This window comes from Meleagris gallopavo, chromosome 16 (genome assembly GCF_905368555.1).
Source record: "Meleagris gallopavo chromosome 16, MGAL_WU_HG_1.1, whole genome shotgun sequence".
NCBI lineage: Eukaryota > Metazoa > Chordata > Aves > Galliformes > Phasianidae > Meleagris > Meleagris gallopavo.
The window spans coordinates 4,504,238-4,517,239 of record NC_139419.1 but is presented as its reverse complement, the minus strand read 5'-3'; the positions used below and the strand labels follow the sequence as shown (position 1 = coordinate 4,517,239).

The window sequence follows — 13,002 nt, the reverse complement described above, 5'->3', positions numbered from 1 at the left end:
CGTCTGCGGAGCCAGGTGGCGCTCACCTGCCCACTTTCACCCGTTTCCCCATCTCTGGCCTTCCCCGGCCCAGGTGCGAGCAGTTCCGGCACATCCCAGTGACGGGGACAAGGACGGAGCCCCGCGAGCAGCCCAGCGGGGCCGGAGGCGGAACGCCGCGCTGGGAGCGGCGCTGCTCGACCGGACCGCACGCACGGGGGGACCCATTGGGCGAGCACCGCCCCTCCCCCGTTACAACTTCCGGGTCGCCTCTCAGAGGAGCTATCTGCCATTGGGCAGCCTGCCGGAAATCCCGCCCCTCCTGCGCGCCGTACCACGCGCGCAGCACAGCGGCACTTCCGGCTGTGGCCATGGTGACGGGGGCTGCCAGGTACGCACTGTGCCTCACGCTTCCCCCGGGGCTCCTCCTGTCGTTCAGCGGCCGGCCGACTCAGCTCCGCAGGGCGAGCCGCGGGGCCACTCGGAGAGGTGGAAGCGGGCCGGGAAGGGCTGCGTAGAAGCGGGGCTGTGTGGAAGCGGCCGGGCCGCGTACGGGGGGAGAACAGCGGCGTCTGCCGGGATATGGGGGGGGAAAACGAAGCCTCGAACCGAATCAAAGAGGCGGGAAGATTTGTGCCAGGGTGATTCGTCAAATACAGCGCGGCTCCTAGAAGTGTTTTACTCCTCTTTCTGTAACACCGAGCAAGGTCGCTCTGTAGGTAACGATTTTACATCATCATATTCATAACCATTCAGTTACTATTGAAACACAGCACGTCTTCTACCTTGTTTCAGGTAATAGCCGTCAAATAGCGGCACGTCGAGGCTGTGCTGTTAGAAGTTAACCCCGACTATTGGAAGACGAGATTACCCACCTGGGCACACCTCAGGCCATTGATTGCCCTTGGTGCCATCAGCTCAGGGCAGAGCTCACAGCTGCAGAGCCCTGCCGGCTCCGTGGCACTTCTCACAGCCATCGCTGCTTCTGAGAACTCCACCTGGGTTCAGGCGTTCTTTCTCCTAAACCTCTTCTCTGTCTCCCACACGAAGGAGTTCAGGCAGAGCAGTTCTATCCAGCATCTGGATTCCTTCTTAATATTTGTGTATTTTTGATATGATTTTCTGTTCATAAGAGTAAAAACAAGTACTGCAAGCATAGATTGGCATTCCATTAATTCAACCATTTGAATGGAGTAATTGTTTTTTCCTCATTAGACTTGAGCTGAGGTTTCTGAAACTTGTTTTACCATTATGGGGATCTTTCATATCAGAAAAATTGTCAGCACACTTCCTGTTTGCTTATCTTTAATCACTGGTTTTTTTCCTTTTTTTTTTTTCCCCTCCCTGTCCTAAACATCTATAAGTTTGATTTTAGTTTCTTTCTAAATTAGTTGGGTCACTGAAGATATCTGAGCAATGCAAGTAATGTTCGCTTCTCTTGACTTGAAAAAGATTTAGCAGGTTTGGTCAGTGGGACAAAACACCCATTTTTCTCATAAATACCAGGTTCTGATGAACCATGGGTTACAAAACTCTTCTGTAAGTTCAATTCAGCTCAAAGTTCTCAAGAATTCTCAGAGAAGAAAAAAAAAAAAATCTTTTAATTAGCATAGCAGCCATTTTAGAACACGCACTATTGCAGTGCTATAATGGGATGCTAATAGCAAGGTGGCAAAGTCTTTATCTACAGCAAATGAGAGCGGGCTGAAATAAAGCAACCACAGGTACAGAAATGAAGAAAAAGAGCTGCTTACCTTTACAAGGTCTCAAGTAGGCAGGGATCTCCAATAAATGATGCTCTCATCTCCACTGCCAACCCTTAATGAGGTCTGGGAAGGGGTGGATCCTGGCTCTATCCTTCTGGTCACTCAGATGCGTTGCACACACCTGAGCTCCCCTGGGTTGGCCCTGCCTTCCCACCAGGTGCTCAATCACTGCTTCAATCCATGACTTAGCACTGCCACAACTATAAAATCAGAGTGTTCATTGAAACTGGTTCAAGTAAGAGTTACAACTATATTTACAAGTTGCTTTTTTTTTTCTTTTTCTTTTGTAGAGTGCATAAAGAGTATTTAGGGGATGCTCTGAAGTCCATACTAGAGATTATTTAATACTAGAAATAATCCGATGATCATCAAAAGTTTTACCTTTTTAACACAGCTCTGTCTTTTCATGTGTGGGTTAAGTTACCCCCACGTTTCAAAGGTCACAGAGCATATTCCTGAGGCTTGTTTTTAGAGGCTGTGCCTGCATTGGGCAGAGCACACTTGCTTGGACTGCTGCCATTTTGTAATTGAAGTCAGATCTGTCCTGTGAAAAGACCAGAAGGAGACACCACCTCATAGAGGCACTGGGAAGTGAGGCCCCTTCAAAGGTACGATATTGTGCTTTCTTCAGACTAAAGTGGGTCAGTAATAGCTTAAAGCTGCTGTGATTCTGGATGAGTTCTTCCTTAAGAAAAATGATTTTTTTTTTTCCCTTCCTTTCCTGAGCTCCTTTTAAATGACACCTTTTGATTTCTGAAAATAGCCTCCCAGTTGCTGCCATTTGTCACAATGTGATTCTAGGTGGCCAAAACTAAAGGAGAATAGATCTTGTTTAAGGAAACTATCAGGGTTTTGATATATATATATTTTTTATTAGCACTTGATCTCACCTTTGCTGCCTTTAGTGCACTTGTGACATTACTGACCTCCTTTTTTCCTCTGAAATCCTCCTAGCTTTTACATTCAGTTTTTGTTTTAAGGGGAATGTTTTTCTTAACAGATGTATGTGATTTATTTTACATGAAGCCTTTCCAACAGTTTCCAGTCATCTGTATTTGGTTTTCCATTATCAGTGATATTTTTTTCTGCTCTCTAATAATCTGCACATTCCAATCCTGTGTCTTGGGATAAAGAACTGAGAATTTCAGGAGTTCATTTGAACCAATAATGAGTAGCAGCTTCTCTCCTGCAGATAACTTGATATCATTCTTAATGGTAGCGTTTATAAATAACAGATCCTTGCTTTTTTTCAATGCAAATAGCCAAACTTTTGAACTAGTAGATGAGAGCAAAGAAAAACCTGTTGTTTTTGGTATGAAGTGTTGAAGGAATTCTTTATTCTTTACAAAACAGTTCAGCTATGGGTTCTCTTCTTTTCTCCTTTTAGCTTGACTGAGCTTTATTTGTTCTGGGGCTCTTTTATGGAGCTGTTTGAGTACCTTCCATGACAAATACCTACAGCTGTATGACCTAATTAAGAAGGATCTGTACCTTTGATTAGCTGTTCCTTCTCACTCCTGCTCTTCATCCAGTCTTCCTCATCCTCTGCTTCCCCTCCCTTTACACAGAGGGAGTTATCAGTTGTTTCAAACCACAGAACTGGGTTGTAGCTCCTGATCTGCTGCAGCCTTCAGGCAGAGACTGGCAAATTTGCCCCATTCCTGTGTGTGATGTGAACAAAAAGAACAGAAAGAAAAGCAATAAAAGACTTACAAAGATTTTCAAACAGAGAAGATTAAACGCAGACCTTTTCTGTTCAGAAAGTAGATGAAGAATAAACAATATGATTAAAGAATAAGTTAGGCAGAACTGATTCACCCTGATGAGTGATGGGTGCTACATCACCAAAATGCAGTTAGCTTTTAGCTGGTGGACACGAGGGTTCTTTTCCACCAGCCCCTGTGACAGAGTTGGGTGTAAATTCAGTCTGCATTTTGCAGAGAATAGGAAGGAACCACACTGAAATCAAACATGGGAGCCTCTCTCACCTCCTGCTGTGGTTTAGCGAGGACAAGAGTCAGAAAAGCTCCTGGTTAGCTTCCATCTGCTCTACGCTGCTGTCTGCATTTTGCCAAAATCTGAAGCAAAGTTGGTCAGGGCCAGATTTCTAAATGTGTCAGTTTCAACTTGGGCTTCATAAAGGAACTGCCACCCTTCCTGTCAGCTCCCACTGTGGAAATAATTAAAGGTCTTAAAAGGGAGCTGAATATTTTTGACTCCAGAATGGCCCTGTAGTGCAGACTGGTCAATGTCAGCACCTGCTGTCCTGCCCACCTCTTCTGTTCTGTATCTCAAGAGACCCTTCAGAGCAAAAAAGGACAGTTTGAAGAGGCAGCTGCTTTAAGCAGCACCCCCTGCTTGCCCAACCTAAAGAAGGGGAGTGACCTTATGTCTTAACAGCTCTTTCCCAAGAATTATTTTAGGGGGGACGTGCACTCTTCTCATTTTAAATGTCTTCTCTTGTAAATCAATACAAAACAGCCACAATGCGTGCACATTCAACACAAAGAGGTGAAGAAATAAGATGCTGAACAGCTGGGTGATGTGTTTGTGCACTGCCTTTCAGTGGAATTAATTTCATCCCCCTTCTGGGTTTCTGATTTCCACTTTGGACATACCCCCTGTGCCCCAAGGGAGCCCGTGGCCTGGATATCTGCACCGTGTTACACAATGAAGTGCTTTGAGGAGATACCTGAGTTAGCTCAGGAATGGGAAGTTCCATAGTAGCAAGAGAAAAGCTGTGTACTGGTTTGATGGTTTTTGTTTTAGACCCCATCATGTCTATGTAGAGCTAGCTTAGCTATCTTTGTCTTATTTTGCAGTGTTCTAGCCATTCCTCTGGAAATGCTTGATAGTTCATTACTGGTTCAGCAAGGTAGCTTTCTTTATAACAATCAGAAGCATGCAGAGATATATCCCAGCCCTGAAGAGCTTTAAATCTGAATACACAGTTGTACAAGGAGGGAATTCAGAGCAAAACAGAAAAGCCTGTGGAAACAGCATCTGTGGATCCAGGTTTGTTGCATGACGAGGTCCAACTTACAGGATCCAACTCCAAACGTCCTGCTGAAAGACCATAAGCCAGCTGAAAGATCCTTGTAATGGAAGTGAACACGTGTTCATATTTGCATTTTAATGCTGTAATTGGGTACTGATGCGATCTTTTGAAAGTCTAGACTCTAGGTCATGTGTCCAACCTGCTTGTTTTATGCTTTAATAAAAGGAATATTTTAAAAAGGTTTCATTATTTTTGTTACTTACATACATTAGCTACGTTACCTATTTTGTGTGTGGCCCAAGACAATTCCTCTTCCCTCAGTGCAGCCCAGGCAAACCATTGGACAGCCATGCTTTGGTGCAAGGTTGAGGAAATCGGTTGAAGATGACTCTGTATGAGATTTGTTTTACTGGTGGTCTAAGGCAGGGGTAGGAAAAAGCATTTCCCTAGTTTTCGAGCCTCTGCTAATTCTCTTATTGGTAAAACAGTCTGTTTCCTTCACCTAGGAAGGCCGTTCAGAAAGGAAGATTCATGGATCTCACATCCACTGTCATCGTCCCGCTGCTTTTTGGCAGCCTGGGGATCTTCTCCCTTTTCCGGCTGCTGCAGTGGATGCGGATGCGCGCTTACCTGCGAGGAGCAGTGGTGGTGGTCACAGGGGCCACCTCTGGCCTGGGAAAAGGTAGGTATGGACAGCAGGGTGCCAAAGGCGGGACAGGCAGCGGGCTGTGGGAGGGGTCCTGCTGGAATAAAGCAGTAATGAGCATAAAGTTCCTTTAGTTTTGGTCTTTGACAGAGAGAGCTGGTACAGCTATGGCAGTTACAACTGCCCACTGCAAATTCTGGTGCAAAAATACTCCCAGCATTTGTAGAGAAAAATTCTGACCACCCTGTATAAAGCAGAACCCATCAAAGTAAGAAATGAGTTGTGCTTCTTTGTGCCATCCAGGGGCTTTTCTATAAATCTTGAAAAAGCCAAGAAGTCAAACTGTCTCTCTAAATCTTCCCAGGAATTAGCATTCTGCATCTGTTGTTGCATTTTGGGATTCCCTGTCATCTTTTTCCCTCATTCCCAAGTTAATGTACCTTTTCTCTTCTGGTATAAATCCATCTACTTAATTTAAAAACTTTTGGCAATATTAATACAACCTTTTTCCAAATAACTCCCCTCCTTTCTTTTTTCCTCCAAATCAAACACTTTTTTTGTGTGTGAGTGGATACATTTCTAACTCTGCTTTAAATAGAATAATTGCTTTAAAAAGCTTCTTGAAGGGAAGAAAGCACTCTCTGCTATCAAGGCCTTTCATTAGAATGAGTACACTTAGAGAACAAGCAGAGCTTAAATTGATGCTGCATTTGCTTGTGAGTTTGTCCTTAAGGACAAAGGTGTAAATGAATGGCGAGGAGATAAAACTGATTTCTCTGCCTGTCAACCAAAAGGCTGAGAGCAGAAAGATAACTTTTATCTCTCATCAAAAAGAGCTGGTATCTCAAGGCAGTATCTCAAGGGAGACCTTTCAGCTGTGATATGCTGTGCAGCTGAAGTGTTGCTGGGTGTTCCTTTCCACTCTTTTCCTTCTCAGGAATACTAAACCACTGCCTTAGATCCTTGCTAGCTAAAGGGTTTTAGCCTACGAAATGTCATGTGGATCTGCTGTTTGTCTCTGGCATTCAGATGCCCACTTTTTTTCTTGCTTCTTCCAAAGAATGTGCAAAGGCCTTCCATGCAGCTGGCTCCAGGCTGGTGCTCTGTGGCAGAGACGGTGAGAAACTCAAAGACCTGGCACAGGAACTTTCTGCCATGACTGATCACCGAAAGAACGTAAGTGCATGAGGAGGAAAGGCTCACTGTCCCATGCAGCTGGGATTGGTATTTGTGCTAGCACAGAAGTTAGAATTGCTTGTGTGTTGTTCTGTTGAGCAATAGGTTGTGGTTTGGGATAGATATTGCTGTAGGAGTGCTTTGAGCTGACATGTCCAAGTTTGCAGAAAACCTACAAATATAAGCCAGCTGAAAGACCCTGGCCTTGTAATGGAAGAGAACACATGAAGTGAGCAGAGTCCTCCAGACCCACTGCATCTGTACACTGTGATGTCACTTCTCAAGGTTTGCTATGTCTTTGCTTTTGTTTCTGAAGTCTAGCTCTGCTGGCTGTGGATAAGAAAGATATCGCTGGCTTCCGAAGTAAGATAGGAATTGCATTTTTTTACTACAGTAGATACAGTTTCTTAGGTAACACAACAACAAACTGTGCGCCTGAGGAAGATCTCACTTGCCCTTTTCCTCTATCTGGTGTGAGGAACAGGCCACATGAGCAGAAAAAGACCAGAGTACAAGCTGCTTCTGTCATGTGTTCCTGCGCAGTTACCACCACACTGATTGAAGGAGGTTTGGACGGCCTTCTCTCTGAGTCATGAACATGAGCACATTTAGCACACCCTGAACGGTCTTTCTGGCTAACTTTTGTTTTTCAGATACACAAACCTCACACTGTGGTGTTTGACCTCTCAGACACTAAAACCATTCTAAATGCTGCCGAAGAGATTCTGAAGCACCTGGGTCATGTGGACATACTGATCAACAATGCAGGCATCAGTTACCGAGGCACAATTGTAGACACAAGTCTGGATGTGGACAAGAAAGTGATGGAAACAAATTATTTTGGTCCCATAGCGCTCACCAAAGGTACCTGTCATCACATTATAGGCTTATACCTTACGAAAGCCAACACAATTAAGAACAGCTTAACTGCTATTGGTAATTGTATTTGGTAGAACACAGTATGAGGGGAGGAGAGTTTTGTTTTAAGGGCATGTATGACATTGATATGTGGGTATGACTGTATGGGAAGTACAGGATTAGAGATGATACCTTGCTTAAAACACCTCCTGACTTGAGTCTGGAAGGAACTCTGGCTAGTCTGTCTGCTCTGATGAAATCCTGGGGGAATGGAGTTTAGGTTCAAGGTGAGGCTGTAAGCTTTCCTAGAAGGCTTCTCTGGTTGTATAGAAGGTTCAACCTGGAGGGTGTCAGCTGTAAGAACTGTAAGGATGCACTGGTGGCAGAAGAGAGCAAGTTCTCTTTACCATGGCAACTATAAGGCCTTTGTGCAACCTCATTGGCAACGAGTCACCTAATAATGTGAACGTCCCAATTTCAGTTACAAGTATCCCAAGCACCATGCCTTGCCCAAACCCTACCCTGAACGAGGATGTTGTCATGCACTCACTTAGGCTTCTCTGAAGCACTACTCTGAAAGCATACATTCTCAACAGCAGTAATGATCAGACTGTTATTCTTGTTTCTCTCTTGCCAGCACTTCTCCCTTCCATGATCAAGAGAAGACAAGGCCATATTGTGGCCATCAGCAGTATTCAAGGCAAAATAAGCATTCCTTTCAGATCAGCATGTAAGTACCCCACAGGAGATGGAAAAGACATGTTTGGGGCACCAGGCTGAATGAAAGACTGCACATTTAGTTCTCCATGCAGCTGGCTGTGTGCAGGGAAGGCAGGGCCGTGAATCTGTGCGGTGACCACACTAAGAAACCTGTGGCAGCTGTTGAGGAAGGCACACACAGATACAAAACCCTGTCTGAAAATGTTTGGAGATGGGAGAGGAGAGTAAGGAATGTGATTTATTTTTTTTTTTTTTTGCTTAGAATTTTAGTCTTGCAAACTGTTTTATATTCCTACCTTAATATTTGGGAGTCCTGTATATTTTCTATCCCTCAGGAGTAATTAGTTTGCTAATTTTGTTACATTTTTTCCTTGTTATTTGTCTGATTTCTTTCCTACAAAAAAAGTAAGAACTTTTTGGCTTAAGTTATGAAGTGCCATGGTACAATTGATAGCAAAATGAAAACCTAAACAGTTATCTTGGACCCAGAAAAATCTGCACACTAGATCAGATATACCAATAAACAACATTGGTGAGATTACTGGAAAAAGTCTTGGAAAAGATAAGAGGATCTAAGAGAACAGTATTTGGCATAAAAGCATCTGCAAATCATTTGAAAATAAACAGGAAGAAGAAAACATACAGTGGAGGTGGTATACATGTGGTAGAGCATGGTATTGAGTGAAGGAGAGCTTAAATGTCTGGGTCATCATGGCTTGCAGATGGTGTGGGTATGATTGCAGCAAGATGTGTTCCGAAGAGTTTCCAGAATTCAGCACACTGACCAGAGCCGTGTGGGTCAAGCTGCATGAAGCTCAGCTTTGCTTATAGGTCCTCAGAGCATGTACTAAGCTCTGTGCTGTTGCTGTCACCCCTGAACCATGCTGAGGCGATGGCTGTCACAGCAGTGTCAACCAAGTGCACGTGGAAAGCAAGCAAGCAAAAGGAGTCATTCATCTACTGAACAGGAAAATCCTACCCTAGGGCACGCTATGTGCTTGTGTGATCAGGTGTGCAGCCAAGTTCTGAAGTCCTTAATGCTTAGTGCACACAGGGCATCGTGTTCCCTCAGCCTCAGTCGGTCTTATCCAGTGCCTCCCAGGACAGCCTTCATGTTTCTTTTATCATGAGTGGGAGGCCACTTGGGTTCACTCCATAGTGGCTTTGGCGTGGCTGTGAGATACTAAGTTCAGATTCTAGCCAGTTTCCAACTTGAGTATTTACATTTTGCCTACCTGAATTGCCTCTTAATTTCACTACCTCTTGCAGCCATTCACTAAAAACAATTAAAAGCTAGCAAACAGCTGCTGAGTTCTTGCTGAGAAGTGGCTGCATTCTGGTGAAAAGCCCACTTGGGGATAAATTGTTCTCCAGCTCTGCTCTTAGTGCATAGCCTTTGTCCTGTTTTTCAGATGCTGCCTCTAAGCATGCTACCCAGGCCTTTTTTGACTGCCTGCGAGCAGAGGTTGAGCAGTATGACATTGATGTGACAGTTATAAGCCCTGGATACATTCAAACAAACCTTTCTCTCAATGCTGTAACAGCAGATGGATCTCGCTATGGAGGTGAGATATGGTTTTGTGTCCTATACCTAACACATTTCTACCTCACTGAGTTACTCCAAAAGATGCTTGCAACATATGGCCTCTGGAGGAGACATAAGTTAGCCCTGAAGTATCAAAAGAAACCTTTGGATCTAGCCTTCCTAATCAGCAACCACCTCGGGGTCTCTGAGTTTTTAAGGTATTTTATAGGGCAGATCAATCTAAGCATTGTCTTTGAAGGACTCTGCCTGAAGCTAGAAATTTCAGTGCATCTGGAATCAACAGTCAGAAAGAGAAGGGCGTATTGGAGCATTCGGCTCCAAGCTTTAATTGTGAGATGGGGCACAAGGCTTGTGTACTGCAGCCTGGGTGTTGGGAGGAGGATTTACACTGGCCTGTGTATAAAAAAAAATAAAAAAAAAAAAAAAAAAAAAAAAAAAATGTAGAACAGCAACCACGTACAGTTAGAGCGTTCCTTGGAAGGGTATTTAAGTGTGGGCTTACCTTCCAGTGTTGATGCTTACTTGGCTTTGCTTTGGCAGTTATGGACAAGAACACTGCTGAAGGCCAGACAGCTGCAGAAGTCGCTCAGGTGGTTCTCTATGCAGTGGGGCAGAAGAAGAAGGAAGTCCTCGTAGCTGGCCTAAAGCCCTCCCTGGCTGTATACCTACGAAACCTCTTTCCCAGGCTTTTCTTCAACTTAATGGCAACTAGAGCAAAAAAGGAGAGAAAAACAAAGGACTCTTAGAGCTCAGCTCATTTGAGCAGTAACTGTAGGGAGAGAGTAACGTCCTGCAGTTTGGCTGGGACATCAGTGGAAGTGCTCCTGTGGGAAAAACCTTTCTCTAAATGCTGCAACTTACCATTGCATGGAGAGTGAGAAGCAGTGTCCCCCACGACAGGGCAGGCCCACGTGCCAGATTAAAGCACCTAAACCTCCCTGAAGAAGGGTGCTTGGAACAAAGTGTGGGAGCTGAGGCTGCAGGGGAGGGTAACTGTAGGTATGTACACATTTCACAGCAGGAGAAGCCCATGTGCTGAAAGACACTTTACCTCATCTCAGGCACGCTCAGCTTTACTGGCCTGCTACAACTAAAACCCACTTGGTTTGCCTTCATGCCCCCCATGGCCTCTGTGAAATACAGTCCCCAGCTGAGAGCTCGCATGATCAGTGTCTCCTTCCCACTCCTTCCAATCTCATCCAAAACGCATTGCTTGAAGTGGAAAACTTCTGAGCCTCTGCTTGTTCATGTGCCAAACCATCTGATATGTTAAGCTAAAGCTAAGTCCAGTGCCATTTTTAAAAAGTAACTCATGTAGAATGCAGGTTTTATTTGGAAATGTTATCTGTCTGATTCATACCTTACTGAGGTGTGGGGCTGTGACACTCTGTGCCACCTGACAACACAGTGTTAACACAACACAGGTTAATGCAGGAGTAGCACCAGATGGATAAAAAAACAGCAGGGCAGCTATTAGCTGATAAGACACCTGGTCCACCTGCTGGCCTAGAGCACAGAGTAGGTGTGATTCTTTAGATGCCAGGCACACCATATTCCTGGCAAGCAGAGAAGGATCTGTGTGTAGGGTGGATAACGCAGGAGACAGACCCTTAGTTCTCACCTGACTTAAAACAGTCCCAGGTGCCAGTTAGGATCGCACATCCAGGGAGAGGAGGAGAGCTGCTTGTACAGATAGCACAGGTTTCAAGGAGTTCTTCAGCCTGAAGGAATGCCATATTCCATTCTTCACCCCTTTGCATTTCCACACTGCATAAAACTTGTTCCTCCTCCCAGAGAAGATCTATCCTGCCCTGTGTGATCCCAGCAACACTGGGAAAAATAAATGGCTGCACTGAGATGGTTCAGAAGACAGAAATATATAAATTGAAAGAAAGCTTATGAGGTCCAGACCCCTGCTGCCACCTCCATGCACTTAGCAGCACTCTCCCAGTGTACTGCCTCATATGTCCTGCCTGTGAGTGTGTATCTGATGACAAATAAATTACGTTGCCATAAACTGCATCCTGTGTTCTGTTTCAGCTCCTCACTTCAGGGGTAACTTTGGAAGAAGGGAAAGCATCAAAGAACAGCTTCTGTGAGGTGTTACTGTGCCAGTAGTAGATGCAAAACAACATACTCCATCCCAGCCCTCTTTGCTATCACCTGCTAGTTTACAGTAGGCAGTGTAAATCCACAGAGGATCAGTGAACTTAAAAGTCTGATATAGGAGCACAGGATCTGCGGGACCTTCTTCATAAAGTCTATTTTTGCCCAATAGGTTTATAATTGATCTCTGAGAACCTCATCTCAGATGATCACCAGAATGTGTTTAATGACCACAACACTGCTGCTCAGTTTGGATGTCCTCCACCACCCTTTTGGTGGTCAATTTGTTATATGAAGGCTTTGAGTTGAAATTACAAGGAGAAGCTTTCCAGTGTAGGCACTAAAGACTGGAATCTTTCTTCCCCTGTTAAATTACAAAACCAAGGCATTACCTCCTTTCTCTCTCCACACGGAGAGCTTCTCTAATTGTTACTCATGCTTTCCCTTTCATGTTCCGCAGGTTTGGGTCTTTCATTTCACAGTGAAATACAGCTCTCCTGCCAGTCTTGTCCAACTGCTGTCTGCTGGTGTTTCTAATCACGGCAGCTCAGGAAGGAGGAAGGGGCTGCTTTGCATTTCTGTGTTATCTCCCAGAGTGCTGAGGGATATAATGCATCAGGCCTAAGGGAAAAAAAAAATACATGCAGGGGAGTTATTGTAGTTACTGTACACAGAACTACAGCTCCGAGTCAGAATACCAAGGGTGTGCACATTCCCCTTTGAGAGCAAAATCCCTCTCTGCAGCGAGAGGAGTGCAATGCTCTCCATTTCAGAGCATCTCCTTGGTGGTCAGGATGGGCAGCAAAGCATGCAGGGCACTTGAAAACAAGAACCCACATCTCCACCTCAGAACAGGATGAAAGGTATGTTTTTAAAACAGGCCTACCTGTTGCAATAGCTGGTTTTTCACTTTTCCTCCTGCAGTAAGATGTGCTCATTTTTAACTGCAGAGCATTTGATGCAAGCTGTGCTCTTAAAGAGCCTCCCAAAGGTTAGTTCTTCTGTCATAGTGATCATTCCAGGCAAAGGGAAGCTTGACACCACAAAAGGTGCCAGGACCTTTGGGTTTGGGTGAAGAAAAGAAGCTAACAGCCCTAACAGTTCTTCTGCAAGCACAGTAGTATCTTGTGTGGCTAGGACAAGGATACCTGGGGACCTTCTGCAGCAATAAAATACATACTAGCTGCAGCAGATCCACTGCTAGTTT

At 44.7% G+C, this 13,002-nt stretch overlaps 1 protein-coding gene across 6 annotated transcripts; it reads left to right on the top strand.

Moving 5' to 3' along the window:
* Positions 1 to 221: 221 nt before the first annotated feature.
* On the top strand, positions 222 to 11,706 carry DHRS7B (dehydrogenase/reductase 7B). 6 transcript variants are annotated; one of them, XM_085237913.1, is made up of 8 exons: positions 558 to 694; positions 775 to 2,353; positions 5,254 to 5,425; positions 6,450 to 6,565; positions 7,219 to 7,429; positions 8,061 to 8,153; positions 9,556 to 9,708; positions 10,230 to 11,706. In XM_085237913.1, exons 3-8 carry the CDS (start codon positions 5,275 to 5,277, stop codon positions 10,433 to 10,435), a joined length of 930 nt encoding a protein of 309 aa, XP_085094039.1. In that variant the 5' UTR covers positions 558 to 694; positions 775 to 2,353; positions 5,254 to 5,274; the 3' UTR covers positions 10,436 to 11,706. The 6 variants fall into 6 exon arrangements, with proteins under 6 accessions (XP_003210653.2, XP_019476368.1, XP_010717900.1 ...); XM_085237912.1 differs by having other exon boundaries at positions 5,250 to 5,425; XM_003210605.5 differs by lacking the exons at positions 558 to 694; positions 775 to 2,353 and adding an exon at positions 222 to 370 and having other exon boundaries at positions 5,250 to 5,425.
* Positions 11,707 to 13,002: the final 1,296 nt, after the last annotated feature.